The following is a 19,921-nucleotide window of genomic DNA, read 5'->3' as shown; positions in this document are numbered from 1 at the left end:
ACACAGATAAAATACAATTTAGTGTTCACATACACGCACAGATACACACACTTTTTGACAGTAGCCCCAACGTGTGAGAATAAAAAGTGTTTGAATATGTTTTTTTTTAATGTAGATAAAGTTCTAAGTCAGTGGGCAGATTGTTTTTAAGAAACAGTAACTGAAAGCACCCTCAGCACCATCAAATCTAATTCTGAGAAGAGTTTTGCACCTGATGACCTGAGGGTCCAACTGGGTTATAAACACTAAACAGTCAGAGATGCACTCTGAGAGCAAACCACTGAGTTCTTTATGAACTAATACAGCTATTCCTGTTGTATTTCTTTGAATTCCACTGCCTGAGGCCAACGCATAGTTCATGCATGGTTCATGGTGCTGTTTTGTTTGCTTTAAAGAACAGTAACTAATAAAATGAGTGCATCATCTTATCTTTTTAATGATTGTTTGAATTTTTGTTTTTTATTTACACTACAGGGCTTAATAAAACTAAAGAACTCTTCAAGTCATTCAGCTTTATGAGATTCATGATTCCTTTGATTTTTTTTTTTCTAAGAATGAGTTTGATTTCTTGTGACTAAAATGTTGTTTCCCAGTCCTGTTTTCACAGTTATTGTAGTAAGATGACCGCAGCACTCCAGTTTTGTTTCCTGTCAGGTTTTATGGCATTTGAGATGCCTGATAAATAGGTTTCTGTTTAACTTTTAGTTCAGAATTGCTGTTTTTCAACTCCTACTTAGAGTTTATTTGTGTTTACCTTCTTTAGTCTGTCTTGTCTTCCTATGGTTATACTTAGGGGCAGCTGGGGTTCAGGGGGTGGAGCAGGTCCTCTACCATTTGAAAGGCTGATGGATCACTCCCTAACCCCTTTATCATGACAAAGTGTCCTTGAGTAAACCCTGATTGGCTTTCATCTATGCGTCTATGTGAGTGTGTGTAAAAATGATAAGGCATGTGTCACTGGGTGAATGAGACTTGATTTTTATTTAGTTTAGTTTTTTTTTTTTTTTTTTTCGTGCATTTGGTTCTTCCTGCACACACTCCAAACCCATGATAGGGAAGTAAAAGCAACATTTAACCTAATTTGTACATCAAATACACAGTGATTTCTTCACTGATGGACAGATCATGTGACTCCAGACTCCAGTAAGCAGCTGTAATGTGTTTGTCACAGTATGTAAAACTTCCAAGTGTCAAGTGTTTTGCAGATAGCTGAAGTCCTGGGAAGATAATGTGCATTTACACTTGGCATACATCATGAGGCACTAGCAGAAACATAGGTAAAATGTTGTTGTTGTTTTCCATTTGCATGAAATAACCACAATAAGGACTAGGCCACGACTAGAAAAGGGGAAACCAGTGTCACTAGTGTATCATAGGGCAGTCAGACAAACACGTTGCTTCAGTGGCTGTCAGATTATTCAATAACCCAGACGTCTGGTTTTCCATCATTACAGGCTACCCTGCTGCCTCCCACAGCAGTCATTAGCTTGTTACAGACAATGCCAATTCCATCCAAAGACTCCATTAGCTATTTAACCACATTAAAGGCAAAGAAGTAACTTTTCATAATGACATTCATAATCTTGTAAAACAACAGAGTTCCTCACCATCGTGTAACCCTGTGCCTGTGTGAAGCCCTCAGGCTCTCTAATGACATAAGATGGCGTTATTAACTTTTAATTATACATCTGTCAGGAGTAGAAGGAGAAATTGGCAAAAAAATAAATAAAAATAAAAAAGTTCTGTGCAAATTTTTCACATGTCTAAATTGGCTTACACAGGATCAGCTGTGAAGGTCTGTATGTTCTTAAAAATTGGTAAACACAGTTAAAATGTGCATGTGAGAGGACAAAAGCAAATCTATTACAGTTTATTGCAGCAGGGAGGGTGACAGTGGATGAGTGATGGGTTGGAGGAAGAAAAGGGTGGAAGGTGTGCAAAGTGCTTCCTCCATAAAGTCATGCTATATGCAAATGGAACAAGACAGAGAGATTCTTTGTTGTGCAACAAGTCACCTTTTAATAACAAATAACTTGCTGGTTATCTGATTCCTCTGTAAAACTGTGTCATTAATGGTGTAATAAAAGTCCAAATGTAAGTCTGTTCCTCCATGTATATACAAGGTGGGACTTTTGCTGAAAGTACACTGAGCTTCCTTTCAGGCTTTTAAGGTCAAGAGGCCGCATGCTGCAAACATCACCAATCTGCATGTTTCCTGCCAGCTTGCATGTTATTCTTTGCAGTGCATTCTCCTTCACGATGCTTTAGTAGACAGCAGAATTCATGGCTCCATTTAACACAGCAAGTCTGTCAGGTCCCAAGGCATATAAACAGCCCCAGACCATCACACCTCCACCACCATATTTTACTGTTGCTATGATGTTCCTTTTCTGAAATGCTGTGTTACTTTTACACCAGGCCTCAAACTTCCCAAAGAGTTCAGCTATTTTCTCATCAGTTCACAAAATATTTTCCCAAAAGTTTCGAGTTTCAAATGTGAGATGAGCCTTTGTTCTTTTTGGTCAGCAGTGGTTTTCTCCTTGAAATCTCCCATGGATGCCATTTTTGCTCAGTCTGTTTCTTATTGTTGAATCACGAACTCTGACCTTAACTGAGACAAGTGAAGCCTGCGGTTCTTTAATGTTGTTCTGGGTTCTTTTATGTCCTCCTGGATGAGTTGTCGATGTGTTCTTGAAGTAACTTTAGAAGGCTGATCACTCCTGGGAAGGTTCACCACTGTTCCAAGTTTTCTCCACTGTGGTTCACTGGAGCCTTAGAAATAACTTTGTAACTCTTTCCAGGCTGATAAATGTCAGTGACTTTGTTTCTCGGGTGTTTCTTTAGATCATGACGTAATGTGTTGCTTTTTAAACTCTTTTGGCCTGGTTCACTTTGTATTTACTCAGGCTATCTTTGTCTAATATTTACAATTTGTTTAATGATCTGAAACATGTAAATGTGACAAATATCCGAAACTCTAGGAAATCGGGAAGGGGGCAAACACTTTTTCACACTACTGTATACATCAAATGGGGACACAATATATTTCCAGAGTTTCAGAAACACAACCAAAACACCAAAATAAACAAAACAACGAAATAATCTTTATGTCCAAGCAAATTAATCATAGCATCTTACTTATCAACAATTACACGACATGCATGAAATATTACTTATCTTATCAACACAAGGGGAAGTCCCAGTGATTCTGGTGTTGGTGGTGGTGATAAGCGTGCAGTAGTAGTAGCCAAATTAGTTATTAGATATTCTGGTTCCAGCTTCTTGTATGTAAAGATTTTTCCATCTTTGTTATAAGCAGTATTTACGTGGGTTGTTGTTTACAACTTCAGGCCATTCGTGCTTATTGTTACTTTTTCTGTTTATTAAATTCTATTCTATTTATTGAAGACATAAACGTAGGATGTTGATAACACAATTAGCCTAAGGCTAGCTTTTAATGCTAATGATACAAAGTCCAGCAGGAATCCAGGAAACTCTAGGAATACTGACTCAGGAAGACAGAATGAATGTAAACACCCAGGCAAGACTAGAAAACCAGACATTGGAAACACAAAGCTGGAAACAAACAGCAAGCATCAGGAAACAAGCAAAAGAGAGGGATGACTCAACAAAGGATGAGGGGAGACAGAGACAACAGACACTAACATGCAAACTTGGCACAGAAGTGCAGAAAGGGGAAAGCTAAGAAAACAATAAGAGAGTGTACAAAATAAATCTGAGGCAGAGAACCAAAAACTGACAAAAAGACTCTGGATACTTAGAATAAATAATAATTATCAAACTAAAAACCAAAAGGAATGTTAAATAATAAAAAAGAATTCAAGCCCTCTTGAAAAACCAACGCCCAGGACCACGACATTCATAATTAATTTCGGTTTGGAACAACTAAACCTTATTTATTATTTTGATTGTGCTTTTTTCTCCCTAATTGGTTCCATCTGCCGAGGCTTGGCTCAAAACTTGAGGCTTGGATGTCATTATGGCCTTTGGGACTTCTTGGTCACTTTATGGAATATTTGGTGAATTTTCTCAAGCTGCAATCCTTTAAATTTAAATTGTCAACTTCCACGGCTGTGACTATCGAATGTCTCCACATGGGAGTGTTGCAGAAGACATGGGCCTTAGGGAGGGAATATTGGGGTCATGTGGTTTGGAACAGCTGATCCTTGTGCTTTCCAAGGCTGTTTAGTGGTTGGTATTTTTATGCCTCAGTGATCTATTGCCTCCCTGTACAGCTCAGAAAAAATCACAACCAAAACACAAAATAGTCAAATGATATCAACAGGCAAGCACATCTTGAGGAGGAACCTATAAGCGACAGGAAATGGAAGTGGATAATTTACACTTCCCCCAACATGAGAGACATGAGTCTCTGTTCCAGAGTATTAGGAGTTCATCATTAATTTATTAAATAAAGTAGATAACAGATATATGTTTATGTGTGTTAAACAAAAACCTTAAGCATAAGAACATATAATGGCAAATCAAAATATTGAAATCAATCTACAAACACAGATTCTGAGAAACAGTAGTTCACTGTGCACCTGCAGATGCTGTTCATTTAACTGTGGTTAAAGGTTGCAAAAGTGAAACATCTCTGGCAGGTGGTTCAAATCAAACTTTTGAGAAATCCCATGCTGCAACCACTAGATGGCAACAAACCTTGAAAATTAACAAAGTTTATTTGCCCATTTATGGATCAAAATTATGTACACATTTGACAGGTTCATTGAGAACACATGGAAAATCCATCAGTTTGAGCTGGTTTGGGTTGTGGGTCAGTAGAAGTCATAACAGCGGCCTAAGAGAGTTCACTGAAGGATTACTGTTCTTCAGAAAGCAGGAAATAAAATTAATCACAACAGGATTAGTCACGGGGGACAAGGCATAGGGGATGAAGTTAAATTGTATAGCCACATGGAAAACTAATTTAGAGAGAAACATGACTAAGCAAGTTCCAAAGGATGTGAGACCCATGATCCAAACATGGATCCACAAAAAACAAGCACATTCATACACATTCAGTCAGTGCCAATTTTCTGCTTCTTAAGACTTACAAGTATTACAGATGTTATTTACCTTTGTGATTTTTCTCATTTTAATTTTTCTACCACAAACAACTGTAAAAATGAAAAAAAAACATATATCTTTGTAGAATGCAGTTTCTATACTGAATAAATAAAATGATAGATAGATAGATATGTTGAATTGAATTTAAGGGGTAATTTGCTGGTTCACAGTCATGTCCTTGCTCACAAGATAGATATTTGCCCTGTGTATGCATATCAGTGTGTAGGTATGAACATACTTGTGTTTGTGTACATGGGCGACTGACAGGACAGCTACAAGTAAGATGAATATTGCTTTCAATCATTAGACAGAATGCTCTGGCCCCCCGGCCATGAAAATGAATGCTTGTTTACTTTGGAAACATCAGTTTGACAAAACAATCAATTTAAAGGCTTACTTTTTTAAATCTTTTAATAACATTTTCTTTTCATCATTAAAATGATAAGCTGATTTTGATTTAATTCTGTTCAACCAAAGTTACCCAGGATGATAAAGGAGGTGAAAATTTAGTGGATAATAAGTGTGCGACAGTCGTTGAGAGTACTTCTTGCTCTTCTGTGGACTCCACTCTACATTTTGTAGTCAGCACAGTCATATATAACTTTCAATGTAAAGCACGGTGCAACTTTCAAGTACAATCTAGAATAATACAAAAACAGTAAGCACTGGCTGATAGAAAGAAAAAGAGCAGTAGCAGATTCTTATTTCACTACTTAATATACTACTTTTGTAAAATAACTGGGTATAAAATATTACAATTATTACAAACACACAAACTGCATAGACCACCTCACAATTAACTTTATCCATCCAGGTCCAGAGCTGCATCATCCTCCACCAACAAACTGCAGTATAGACAAACTCAAAGGTTGACTTTGAGTTGTTTCAGTAATATTTCTATTTCTGGTAAAAATGCAGAGCTGTCTTTCACAGTGTATGGCTGTGTATACAAATTGATAATGTTAAACATTTTAATTTGCATTACAAGCAACAAGCAAACATGCTGCTTAAACATGTTCACCACTATGTTGTTTATTTTCATAACACTGTATCCTTCCCACTCACGCATCACAGCAGTCTACTGAGTGCCTACTAAACACAGAGCTAAAGCAAATTTTTAGCTGTGTTTCTGAAATTAATTTCCGATTTCATTCGACCCTTTACACTCCCTTGTTTTTAAAAATGTCCCCCGGAGACAAGAGAATACAGATGCTTTCTTATTTTTTCATGTATTATCCACAATTCATGTGTAGGACTGTAGATCAGCCAGTAAATCAACAGTTTTGTTACTATTTTTACTTTGTGAACCAGGACAAAAAGCAGTACGTTGTCACTGCAGAGTTCATCTTTATAACCACATAAATTTATTAGAAAAAAACAGTGTGGGTCAGGGGGCCCAATGACCAAATGGTGGTTAAACAAAAGAAATGGTTTGTTCAAGCTTTTCTGTGATAATTAGGCATTTGCGGGTTTTAGGAAATGTCTAAACTTTAAAAAATGTATTTTTATTGCATAGAGTACTAAGTTATTCAGTCATGCAACTCAAAGAATGACTCAAGAGGTTTAGGAAAACAAGGCCATCCATCAACTTTCTGTGGTCTAACAGAAGCCCCGCACTCCCTCTTTCTAGTGTCCTCTGGTGAACTTGTGAAAACAGAATTACATGTGAGGCTCAATCACTTAAATGTTTATATGGTAAACTTTTTATCAGCAAGCAGTTCGTTTTGCTTCTAATGTAAACTCCACCTATACCGTTTTATCACTGGTGTAACTCTGTTGCAGAGTAAATTAGGAATAAGGCCATATTGTTACAGCTTTGGGAGCCCATTATCACTTTGTGGAAGCTAGAGTAACTTTAATCTGTAAATCATATAAGAATTTCTTTCATTGCCCCTCTGGTAACTGATAGCAGTGGTTAACTTTGGGACCAGCAATGTTGTGCCACCCTGCTGGGTTTTGCTTTTTTTTTTTTTTTTTTTTTTTTTTTAAATCAACAGATCCAACATATTTTTATATACATTGAATCAGCACTAAATTAAGTGGAGAAATGCTAAACATGAACTTTCAGCAAAAGATTGTAACCACACACTAAAGATGTTACTTTGTAGAACAGAAGGGAATACATCTCACATCTATGAAGTGTTTTTAATGCTCATGAAATTATTTGCATTACTTGCAACTGGGGCAGTTGCTTTTTAGACTTGGCACACATACTTAATAACACCGGTTATCAAGTATATGCGTTTGGTTTTTATTGCCCATTTATTGAATGTACGTGCACACAGACAGATGGATATTTGGTCGCATGTAATAAAACATGTCACCGTGTGTTACGCCTTAAGGTTTTCTCAATTAAAAGATATTGCTAATGCATTAGTGCAGGGGTGGGCAATTCCAGGCCCCGAGGCCAGTGTCCTGCAGGTTTTAGATCTCACCTTGGGTCAACACACCTGAATCGCAAGATTAGTTCGTTACCAGGCCTCTGGAGAACTTCAGGACATGTTGCAGAGCTAATTTAGCCATTTAAATCAGCTGTGTTGGTTCAAGGACACATCTAAAACCTGCAGGGACACCGGCCGTCGAGGCCTGGAGTTGCCCACCCTTGCATTAGTGTCATCATGATGGAAGTAAACACACAAGACTACTGTTGTGTTTATGTACACTTTTATTATCAGCACTTGACAGGTGGCAGTCAGGCAGGACATAAAAAGCCAGATTACTTCTTTGTCTCCTCCTCCTTGGACAAGTTCTTGATGATCTCCTCCTTCTTGGCCTGGAGACGCTCCTCTCGGCGCTTGCGGGCCTCTCTTGTCTTGGAACGACGAGCCTCGGCCTGATCGCTGCAGGACAAACAGGAGAGACACGCGTGTTTATACAGTGCATAATCACAGCCACCACAGCTATTTTACCACAGATGTTTAACATCAGTGTGTTTTCTTTTTAGTTGACTAAATCCTTAAAACTGACACACTAAAGACTGAAAACATCCTTTATGTAAGGGCAGAACAAAAACACTGATCTTTTAGTTCTTCCCTCACAACTGCCAAATTATATAAAGATGCAGGTATAATCAACACAATCCACAGATCATTAGTATTGCTAACACCCAACAAACAAAACTCCTTCCGATCTATCGTAACCAACACTCTGCACTTAAGCTGCACAGGCAGCAGAGCACTTTCTCTAACAGACTGATTCAGTTTTTTTGTCACAAGAACAGACACCGGAAATCTTTCAGACCTCAAGCAGTAACTCTCCACAGATCTGTGTAGCAGATAAATCTCTGCTCTTGTCTGAAGAGCTTTATTTCAACCCTCCACAGCTACTTGTGCTTCTGTATTTATCGAGCCATTTTACTTCAGGTTTTGCCCTGCAGTTGATTTAGATTTTAATTTGCTGAGCTTATTTATTTCTATTTTAGCTTTTCTTTTGACTTTACTGAAATGTTTTGTTTCGTCTTTCTATACTTTTCGTGGTCAGGGCACATATTTTAACCTGGGCTTTCAAAACAATCCAGATGCCACAAATAGGCGTCACTGTGCCAAATAAAGATGTAAAAATACTTACGCCAGGAGCTTCTTGCGGGCCTTGTCTGCCTTCAGCTTGTGAATGTGCTCCATAAGGATGCGCTTGTTCTTGAACACATTACCCTTAGCCCTCAGGTAGAGGCTGTGGTACCTGAAACGGATCATGTGGAAAATAAATGAAGGGCATCACAATGAAATAAAAACAAAACAAGATCAACGCCCACCCAAACAAAGTGAGGGCAAAGGATTTAAAAGCAAATTCTTTAGCCCAAGAATAATTCTATAAATACCAGCACGTTTCACTGAGCTGACTTTATTAACTAAAAATCAATCAAATTTCAGAGAGTGTCCAGAGAGTCTTTATTTAACCACTGCAGAACCTACATGTGCCTGTCAATCTTCTTGGACTCCCTGTAGCGACGCAGCAGACGACGCAAGATCCTCATGCGGCGCATCCAGGTCAGCTTCTCGGGCATACGAGCGTTGGCAGTACCCTTTCTCTTACCTGGACACGCAATAAAAAGACACATCAAGTACCGATGACAACGCAAACAAAATTTAAATTAGCTTTGCCGTTCAATATCATCTTAAAAATGTAATCACTTTCTGCTTTGCAAGTTTTAACCTACCGTAGCCTGTGTGTCTTCCCTTGCGACGCGCCAGTGTGTTCTTGCGGCAGCGGGCCCTGGAGTGGACCGTAACAGGTTTGCGGATGATAAGACCATCCTTTACCAGTTTACGGATCTGCTGGCCTGAAAATGGAAGGAAATAAAGTGAGACGATGGGATGCAATGAATACCACCTGTGTGGTTTCTACCTATCAAAGCAGTGCTGAGTAGGATCCTCGGATATCCACAATTTATTCACCAAGTACAGACGAGTGTTAACTAATATTAAAAATTTCCACCCCCCAAAAAAACAAACTAGAAAGTAGAACTGCTCCAGAGCGCTTATGCTGCAGTTAAATACTAGATTACGTACATCACTTCATACTCATGTCACTGACTCATATTGGTTTAATATTGCTCCAGTAAAGCAAAAAAAGATCATAATTGTTTTGGTCAACACTGTAATGAATTACTTAACAATCATTAACCTAACAAACTATTAAATTATTTAAATTTTAAAAAAATGAAACCAAGATTAAAATCCCACGGTTCTCTCAGCATCAGTATTAAGAGTACACACTGTCTAATTTCTGCAGTACATGAAACAGCAGTATGACCTAAAGAGACTGATGTATAGTTGAAACACTAGTTTTTTTTAATTAATATTAGTGAAGTGTATATACAAATATTTAGCAGCGCCACATAAATCCCTTCAGATGGGCGTCTGACGTAAAAACTGCCAAATCAAACTGAGGAGGCCTGCTGCGTTAGTTTCCAGTGTTGATACACATTAACACTGGAGTTCACCTGTAAGATTGTGATGTTATAAATTCACTGTGCATCGAGTATGCAGGGCACTTAATTTATTTAGCTGAGCTGATCCTCTGGCTCAGTTTTGGTCACACACGTGTATGTAACTTTGCATGAGCCGGTGAACTTTTAAACTGAGCCGCTAACAAGGCTTAAAGGACAAACTACAAAACTACTTTTTGTTCTGCTTACGGGAGTTGGCGTTGGCGATCTCGTTGGTCTCATTGGGGTCCAGCCAGACCTTCTTCTTGCCGCAGCGTAGGACGCTGGAGGCCAGCCTCTTCTGGAGCCTGAGCATGCTGCGGGAGGCACAAACAACCACCGGTCAGAATTACAGCTGAGATTAGACCCCCAAAATTTGTTTCTGTAGTCTTAAAAGCAGAATGTCTTTTTAAGGCTGTAAAAGTGTTGTTAACACACCAAAGAATTACGAGAGGATTAGTTAAAAGCTAGCTGTACGGCTAACTACCAGCCGGGCTGACAACATGGCCTCTCCGTCTGCTACATCGTGTTACACAAAGCACCGTAAAAACATGCCACGCTAACTTTGGACAGATCTATAAACTTTATATATTGATAAAAAGGGACTTTGCGTGTCTTAATAAAATGGTACGATACTGAAAGCTGCGCATTTTAACGCTTAAATTTTGACTTTTACTATGGAATCGCCTCGGCTCCTACCTCATGGCTGCTACTTCAGTAGGAAAAGGAAGGCTTCAGAGACGGACCGGAAGCTACCATTTCTGAGGAGAGTCCATCTCTGATCTGTGAAACAGCTCGATGTCGACCCATACAATAATGGACATTATTATCACTTTAATTTTTACATAATGTTACTATATATCCATATTGGAGCAATAAATACATAGGAAAGTGACAGAGAGAAAGGAAGTCTTTATCGCATTTTAAAAGTTTATATCGGTGACATCCCCTTTTGCCAAATAATGGCACTGCCCAGCATTGCTGCACTGCATTATGGGTGGAGAGGTAATTGGGTGTTTTCTGACGTTACACCACATGATGGCGGTGTTGAGACACAAAAACTCGAACAACCCATGAACGTTAAAAAAATATTTAAATACATTTTTCTATTCTTAGTTTCACTTTGAATCCTAAAGGTTTGTTTTTCCTTTAAAAAATTACAGGACAGCCCCCTTTTATCATCCTGCAAGTGGCGTTGCGTTCGAGTCAATGAAAGGACAACGTAACTAAAATGACAATGACAATTTTTTTTAATATTAAAAAATTAATATGACATATAGTAGTATATCATCAAGTCATTAAACGTCTGGAATATTGATCTGGTCTTATTAGCAGTTGTTAATCAGTTTCAGCTGCTTTGGTGATAATCAAACCAACAACAGGTGCACTAGACGAGAAGCAATGAGACATAACCCCTGAACAGGAATGGTGTTACAGGTCACTGACAATTTTTCACCCCTCATCTTATCTTTTGACTCTTTTTTCAGTAATCTCGCATTTGACTAGGGTCAGTGTTAAGACAAAGGCAAAACCTGGACCATACCGAAGTGGCACAGGTATGGTCAAGGTTTTGACGTCAAGTCCTCAGGCCACCATCATGAGGAGTATTTGTGATTGCTTAGGCAGAGGCATTAACACCAGTGGCCTGCTGAAGATCATTTTGTAGGGCTCTCGCAGTGCTCAATCTGTTGCTTTAACAAAAGACCAGACACTGGTCATTCAGATGGTTTAAGGACCTTCTTCGGTTCTGTCTAGCCCTTCAGAGAGCAACTGCCTGTCTCCTGGAATCTCCTCCATGCTCTTGAGACTATGTTGGGAGAGACCTTCTGGCAATGGCATCCTCTAATGAGCCCTGTGCCTCTCACATATCAGAGTAGGTTCACCCTGAGCACACGTGATAGATCTGGAAGTGTCTGGAGAAGCTGTGGAGAACGTTATGCTGCCTGTTACATCATTCTTCATGACTGGTTTGGTGGTGGTCAGTGATGTTGTGGAGAGACATATCCATAGAAGAACACACAGTGCTGGTGCAGTAGGTCCTGGGTTCCTCTTGGTGCATAACAACGCCCAACCACGTGGAAACAGTATGCACTCTCACCTGACTTAAATCCAGTTGAACACATCTGGGTCATTATCTTTCTGTCCATCTAAAACCACCAAGTTGCACTCAGACAGTCCAAGATCTCAGTGATGGCTTGGTTCAGATATGGGAGAATATCCAACCAGAATGCATCCTTCATTTATTAGTTTAGCTTTTCTCACAACATTGTCAGGCATGCACACAAACACGTAGGAACCATACAAACTACTGAGTACCATTTTGAGTTGCTGCAATAAAATTTTGACAAAACAGACTAGCCTGAGGTATCACTGTTCACTTAGATTTTTTATTTATTTTTGGTTATCTTTGAATTTAGCCCTCTGTAGGTTGATCATTTTCACTGACATCAAACAATGTGGTCTCCTTTCGTTCCATAACCAGTGTAGAAAAATAATTGCTATTTCCAACAAAAAGAAATTGCAAAGAGAAACGTTTCCCATAATATTACACAAAATATAATTATCTTCACACTGTCTGAACTGTGAGTGATGTAGTGTGAAATTCAACATGTAAAGGTGTAAAAGCCGCTGAGTAAATAATTAACCTGCTGAGTAAAATAGCAAAAGTGTGATTGAGAACCAGGAGTGTCAAGAATGACAAATAAAGATCATTTTCTGCTACTCGAAAACATATAGTTTGAGCTTTGTTATTCTACTAGAAGCAGTCTTTGGAAGATGAGTACACTGTGCTCATAAAGGCATGAACATGGTCAGCAACAATACTCAAGTAGGGTGGTATTTGAATAATGTCTGATGGGCACAAAATGTGTTCTGGCCTCCCTTCACTGGCTTCCTTTGTGTCTTTAAGAATTTATTGTATGTTTTTAAACCCCTTAACGTATTAATATTACCTTGCTGATCTTTTAACACTTATATATCAACTTATATATGAGTGTCTTCTTTAAAAATAAAGTTGGGTAGTGAGTGGGATTCTTGTGAATAGACTTACAAAAAATAGCCATCTGATACATTACCATTTGACCGGCCACTTAGTAAGAATGCTGTTATAGTATCCTCTGCTTTTCATCCACACCAGGAGCAGCAGCCCATCACTATGGCAACACTGCAAACCTGTTGTGTGGGTGAATGAGGACCACTTGTGTGACTTCTTCACCTCAGGTAATACGAGTGAAAATCACCATCTGAGGGGGAAGTTCAACACAAAGTACTAGATCATCAACTCTCCTCCTCACTGCAGAGGAATGTGTCATCCAGCAAGAGAGAAAACAATCTATAAACTCCATGAACTTTGTGTTGGGCCACTGTCTGCCCAGGAAGAGAAGCAATATAGCTCATCTGAACTGCCATGGCTTTTGGAGGCCTCGGTGCGTAGTCTCTGATGTCCTCTGGTGCAAATAACACCCCAGTTTGGGTTACGTTTTTGCTTTGCAGGGGAAACAAAAATGCCTTCCCTTAACAAATATCGAACAAAAGGCTGCTCATTTGCAATGCAATCTTGCATCTAATTAGCATTATCGGAACCTAATGCTTCAAACAAATTATAATAATGCCAATCTTGATTCTATCTAATAATTCAGTAAATGTGTATAGAGCTACAATGAGCATCTCTCATTTCTTCTGAATCCACAGCTTAGAATAAATAAGTGTTTCCGTAGCATTTGTTCACTCACTCCTGACTGAGACACATTTTCAACTTTAAATCAGCCCTGCACTCTTGCTTCCCTCAAGATTTGAATCCCTGCCATTAAGAGGTGCAATTAATTGGCTGTTGTTATACTGTAACATTTAATGGGTCAAAAAGTATTGATTTGTCTTCTGTAGTATCAACATCACTGAAAGTCTCTCTTCACTGAGCCAGTAGGGAATCTACTGAATCCTCCTATCAGCACCGGGATGCTACAGTGAGTGATATTTTTAATGTTGAAATCATCAGGATGTCAATCATAGTGAGTTTGAACTCCTATCTGTGAGATTTCATTCATATTGTTTATGAAATCATCACTCACATAAAAGGACACAAAAACAGAGCAGGCAGAAACCAAACAGCCGAGAAAATCACCATGTACTGAATTAAAATGTCATGGCTGCACATTTATTATAGTGTTGATCCTTGTGGAAAAGTAAATGGATACTAGAGCTGACTACCTTGAGCTACCTTGGGTAGCAGTAGAGAGATTTAAAAAAAAAAACACGAGAGGCTAGATAGAAAGTCCTGCTCTCCTGCTGCACATTATGTTCTTCTTGAAGGAGGATGTCAGCCAGTTGCTGTAGGAGAGTTAAAGGGACTGTTCAGAGACATGACTACCATAATTTCAGTAAATATGTAAAATATGATAAAATATGAATATAAGTAAAATATGATCCGTTTTTGCTTCTTCCTCCTATGCAAAACTGAGCTCAGCGAAAGTATGAGCTGCAGCCGCGGAGGACGATCTTGTGGGTGTTCAGTCCGATGGCATCAACTCGAATCAGGACGTCACACTGATTTCCCCCCAGAAGGGCTTTATCAAAGACTGCTGCAGGTGTGGGGTTCATTTTCCTTTATGACTGGTTGATGCGAGAGGAGGAGGTGGATGAATCATCCCTTTGTTTATTCAGATTTACACGGATATCATCAATGCTCTGTGAACTCAGTGTTTATTACACTTCCGTGACTGTCATCATCTAAAACTCATCAACACCCAAACCTAACGATAATTTTGGGAACCGGCTGCTCATTTCGATTTCAGCCATGCACTTGAGGTGGGAATAATTCGCTATAACAGTTGGCCGTATAAACATCTGAAAATGCCACACTGAATAATATGCAGGAATTAAATACCAAATGGACCCTCAGAGACTTGCACTTGCATTTGACTTTTTACAGCCTTTTAAGGTGTTTCGGGTCCTTTTTTAGGGGACACTCTTTGACTTTACAATCTCCATGAAGTATCACAGAAATGTGGAAGTTTGCATCAATAGATGTGAGTTAAAACTGCATGATGAGCTTCAGCGAACAGCTAAAAAGGAGAAAAAACAGAGCAGTAAGACTTTCGGGTGAGTTTTGACGTCAGTCAAAGGTTCAGCAGAAAACAAGCACATGCACTCTCGGTGGGGATAGGTGAAAAAAAGGTTCACAGTTCTTCTCTTTTTTTATTCTGAGCTGATTCACAAAAGCCACTAAAGAGTTTTAGAGTAGTAGCACAAGGTGAACAAATAGATTAAAAAGAAAGACATCTTTCAGGATTTCAGATATTTGATTTCCAGCTAATTTAGCATATCTTCATCGTGGCACCATCGAAAAATTGGCAGAAGAAGTGAAAATTCTTATTGTGAGACTTCATGAAGATGTAAAAATTCTAAAGGAACACCAGTAGCTAATTTTTAAAAAATGGTCCACTCAGGAGCTATAAAATAATAGTGCCTTTATAGCCACACTGACTGTACTCTTAAAATTATGTCCCCAACAATGCACTGCTTGAACAACAAGTCCTGAAAAACAGATGCTTTATTTCTTTAGATTTGGCACAGAGATAGCATCAGACAGCATGAAAAAAACATTTTGAGATTAAACTTTTCTAAAGATCTTGAATAGTATAAATATATTTTTTGGTCAGATTCAGTATACAAGACCTTTGTTGTCAGTGTGGAAGCAACGTTACATAATGTATAGGAACAGAAGTGTTGGACCACACCACTTAATCTTTCAATTAAAGCAAAGCAAAGTGGATATTTTTAGGAACCAAAGCAACTCAGACACAAAGTGGGAGATTAAATAAAGTTAGTGGGTCCCTAACTAGTGTGCAAAAATGGCCAACCATCTGCTGACAGAGTTCTAAATGTCCTCTGTCTTTAACATCAGCAGAAAAACTGTGCACCAGGTGCTTCATGGCATGGGTGTCCATGGCTAAGTAGCTTCTGGTGCACAGTTTTTGTCATACACTGGTAAAATTGAACATAAGAATATTGCACATCAGGACTGTACATGAAGTACAGTTCAGTGTTGCAGCTGTTGTGAAGAATTTGAGTTTCAATCTGTTTGTGGATGCTTTTATAGCACTAAAGCACCCGCCTGCTGCAAAGAACTTGAACAAATGGTGTCCAGCATGTGTCTTTGTGAAGTTGCTCAGCACTCTTCAAGCAGTGAGTGATGCAGAGATGTTCCAGAGATGGCTGGCAACAATGTTTTGTGCTGTTTTCAAAAGACACTGGAGTGGCTTTTTGTCAGCTTTGGTGCTGCTACCCTACCAGGCTGTCATGCAGCTTGTGAGCGCAGTCTGTAAAATTTGGCAAGCCATTATGGGGGGGGGAGTTGGCTCTCTTTGACTTTTTTAATAAATAAAGGTGTCATCATCCCAGGAAAGGTGCTCAGTGATGTGAACCCCCCAGAAACCAGAAGCGGAGGGCTCTTTTCATGGTCTCTGTACAGAGGTGTCTGTGGTTTTCTTTGTAGTCCTTGTTTGGTGGCATATTTGGTGTGATCGTGTCCATGATTTCCTCAGTAAATGCATGCTAATAATTCTTTATTACTGAGGTGGAAGTACTGTACAATAACGTTGTTGGGTTTTTTTTAATATATCAAAATACTAGCGGACAAGAGAGTAGCAGAGGAGGAATATTCCAGCATCCAAAGCACATTGCCAAAAAAAGAATTTCTAAAAAAGAAGAAACTAAGAACTGTGACCTGCTGCCTGAGTCGAGTTCAGCAGAACACTTTCGCAGCATTTTAAAGAGAAAGACAAACCAACCAAACCCTTCAGCAAAGAGGGTTTAAAAAATTGTTTGAACAGCGGAACAGCAACAGTTCTTCATAAATCTGTACTGTCCTGCATGTCAAAGACAATTTAATCTGTCATCAAAAGGAAAGGCAGAACAGGATGCAAATTAATGAAATAAATAAAAGATTTAAGTAATTAAAGTTGTACTGTTACACTGAGTTCCTACTGTGGAGCCTGCACTTATTACAGTAAATGCAGTTAAATCAAATCAAATCATGAGACTGCAAAAGTTTCCCCTCAACTCATGTGTCATGCTCCTGTTACTGGCTTCCATCTAATGTCTGTCCAACAGATACATTTAATATTGGGGCCTTAGGCTAAATAACGCCATCAAAAAGTCAAATCTGAGCAATTGATAGGTGGCAAAAACTTTGCTTTCACTTTCGGTCTAAAACAATGCGCCTTAATAAACCAGGTGCATGCTACCTGCTCAGCATCAAATGACAAATCGGGAAATAGCTAGCTGAAGAGCTGGTTAAGGCATGGATGTTTTTAAGTTAGAGGACAACAAAGATAAAAGGTATTGTTTACTGGATGTGTACTCATGGGATGGTTTGCCTATGCATCTGCCCACAAGTGATGATTTGCATTTAGCTGTTCACTCATTTATGTCTTTTCTGTTGTTGTTCCAACTCCAAGAGACCAAAATTATATTTAGTTTGATGATTTTGAAAGCTTTAAGTTAATCATTTATAACTTTTTTACTAGATACATTAAAACTGTGAGATGATAGTGATTCGTTTTTTTAAAAATATTTCTGTATTTAGCTAGGTAACGCTAAATTTGGGCCCCGGCTCCCTCCTAGCAAATCAGACAGTCTTACCTGCTCCTGGGTCAGCATTATAGCTCAAAGTTTATTTACTTTATTTTATTTATTTATTTTACCCAAGGCCACATCAACATCATTCTCCTCTTCTTCAAATCATAGAGACGTAAGGCATTGAGCCTCCCTGCTGCTTCAACAAACTAGCTGTCAAACTGAACTATTCTCACCCCCCATTACAGCCCCGCAGGACCTTTGATTCCTGGATCCCGGTGCGGGGACCAGTGGCTCAGCTTGACAGCCTATCCACACCCACAGCATCCATCGCTGCGGCTCGCTTCTCTCCATCAATCGATAAATGAGGGTGGGGTCTGTTCAGTGGGGCGTGGATCTCGGCTTCCAGCTGGAGTCTGTTGAGTTGAGCGCACACAAGGAAAAGAATCGACGTCAAGACAGAAAGAGAAACACAGAAACCCGAGAGTAGTTAGAAGATCCTGCCTTCAAAATAAAAGCCTGCCCGCGCTAGGTCGACTGACTTTGTAGCCATTAGTTTCTACTGTTACATCTTTCACAAATATAAATTTAACAAAACTGGTACCATCTATTAGTTTTAGCATAACACTCAACTAGTGAAACCCAGTGTTCTGCATTGTTTTCACAGTGCAAACAGTGGAAAAAAACAAACAAATTGTACATAACCTTGATGTTGATAGGCAGGTTGTTTCAAGTCTCAGGAAACAGTTCTTCATCTGTTTCAGGACTCATTGTTCTTTTTTTTTCAGCTGAGTGTAATTCCTTATGGCCAGCGTTGGGGTTATATTTCCAAAAATGTGACATATTACATGTTAATTACATACTTTTAAAAAGAAAAAGCCCAAGTAACACACTACGCCGAACACGGCTTATGACTGGTTGTATGTTTGGGCCGAGTAAACCCAGCACCAATCAGGTGCCTGGAATCAAACGTCCAGCAACACTTTGCATTACCGATGCCTTTGAGCATTTTGCTAACCCTGAAAGCACATAAGGACCACAGGGGTCAAAGTTCATAGGTCGTGCTGGATCAGATGTCCCCAAAGCATCCCTTAGTTGCTCTGCTGTGTGTTCAGGCTGTTGGTGGGCTCTTTGCAAAAGCTGGTTCTGCCAGAGGTCTCTTACTGTGAAAAGGGAGTTCTGTCTCCCCACCACTGCCAAATTAATTTCTCTCTAATATTCTACAACCTTTACCTTATTATACATAAAAAACGTAGTTTTGAACATGTGCTATGCGGAATAAACATCGAAAACTTTCAAGCAGGTAAAAATAACAATAGTTGTAGTGATGCTTCTTTCCTATTCAAAGAATTTTGTTTTGAAAGCAGGATAACCGGAAGTACCCGTGCGTCACACCCATAACTTGACTCTTGTGTAAAAGCCTGGTGCGACAGTGTGTAACGCTATAGGCTGGAAGGAGGCAGCTGTTGCCATTATATTATCAACCAGCTTAGACGCATCAGCGGCTTCATTCTCTCCGAAAAAAATAAAAATAAAAGATGAGTCGATCGACACCATCGTAAACACACGAAACTAGAAACTGAAAATAGATTTTTAAAAAGTTAAATCAAATGGTACAGAAAAGTAGTATGTCCAGGACGCCTTCGACCTCAACCCAGGAGATCCAAATGGACATGTTCGACCATCACCCACACACACAGGTAAGACCAAGACACGGGAAGAGGGTAAAACGTAAATATTATGGGAGTGTTATGTTAAAAATCCCACGTCTACTATTCTGAATTCATACTCTATATGATGCTGGTGAACATTAAAGCTGCTGCACTTCTGAAGATTAACAGGTTGTTCTCCAATTAAGTCGATAAATTTGCCTTCGGGGTGCCGAGACGCTCGTGTACGTTGCACGGATGAATTTAGTCAAATTAATGATTTTAAGAAGAAGTGAAATGGATGAAATATTCTAGTTTTTCCTCACTACGGATTTTGAGTTATAGCTACATCCTTGTTCTGTGTTTCATTTTTTCTGGCGTTAATAAGTCTGTGCTATGTAACTGTGATGTGACGCTTGTTTATATGCTGTCTGACCAGAGGGTTCCCAGGAAAACCACGCCTTTGTTTAATTGATGTCTAATTATCGAGTAACATGTTGAATTGACCAGCTTCTTCTTTTTTGCGGGGGGGGATTTAATAATTTCCATAAATGAAAGAGCGACTTGAGTTTTTCATAGGTGGAGTTGGTTTGTGTTGTTGACATTTTTCCCATTTTGTAACCCCTCCTCCCAAAATACCAACAAATAAACAAACAAACATAAAATAAAATAATAATAA

The 19,921-nt window shown here is 39.1% G+C and overlaps 2 protein-coding genes across 3 annotated transcripts in view; one reads left to right on the top strand and one right to left on the bottom strand.

Moving 5' to 3' along the window:
* Nucleotides 1-7,738: 7,738 nt before the first annotated feature.
* Nucleotides 7,739-10,808, bottom strand: rpl19 (ribosomal protein L19). Its single transcript, XM_084925345.1, has 6 exons — nucleotides 10,718-10,808; nucleotides 10,229-10,335; nucleotides 9,248-9,370; nucleotides 9,003-9,123; nucleotides 8,659-8,769; nucleotides 7,739-7,931 (listed from the first exon to the last, which is right to left on the bottom strand). Exons 1-6 carry the CDS (start codon nucleotides 10,720-10,722, stop codon nucleotides 7,808-7,810), a joined length of 591 nt encoding a protein of 196 aa, XP_084781471.1. The 5' UTR covers nucleotides 10,723-10,808; the 3' UTR covers nucleotides 7,739-7,807.
* Nucleotides 10,809-19,011: 8,203 nt separating this feature from the next.
* cacnb1 (calcium channel, voltage-dependent, beta 1 subunit) overlaps nucleotides 19,012-19,921 on the top strand; it is a 38,761-nt gene continuing 37,851 nt past the window's right edge. The window contains exon 1 of one of the 2 annotated variants that reach the window (XM_084925344.1): nucleotides 19,012-19,293. In XM_084925344.1, the coding sequence (XP_084781470.1) occupies nucleotides 19,204-19,293 (90 nt within the window). In that variant the 5' untranslated portion in view covers nucleotides 19,012-19,203. The remainder of the gene's footprint in view (nucleotides 19,294-19,921) is intronic. The other variant, XM_084925342.1, reaches the window with a different exon arrangement.

Source organism: Perissodus microlepis, chromosome 4 (assembly GCF_051167445.1).
Source record: "Perissodus microlepis isolate ML-2025 ecotype Zambia chromosome 4, ASM5116744v1, whole genome shotgun sequence".
Classification (NCBI taxonomy): domain Eukaryota; kingdom Metazoa; phylum Chordata; class Actinopteri; order Cichliformes; family Cichlidae; genus Perissodus; species Perissodus microlepis.
Note: the sequence above shows the minus strand (reverse complement) of the source record. Positions and strands in the feature narration are given on the sequence as shown.

What these genes read in the sequence shown, in the direction of transcription:
- rpl19 (XM_084925345.1), bottom strand. An exon ending in GATCGCCAACGCCAACTCCC is followed by an intron (nt 9,371 to 10,228) that starts GTAAGCAGAACA and finishes TTCCATTTTCAG; the next exon opens with GCCAGCAGATCCGTAAACTG. An exon ending in GGGAAGACACACAGGCTACG is followed by an intron (nt 9,124 to 9,247) that starts GTAGGTTAAAAC and finishes TTGCGTGTCCAG; the next exon opens with GTAAGAGAAAGGGTACTGCC.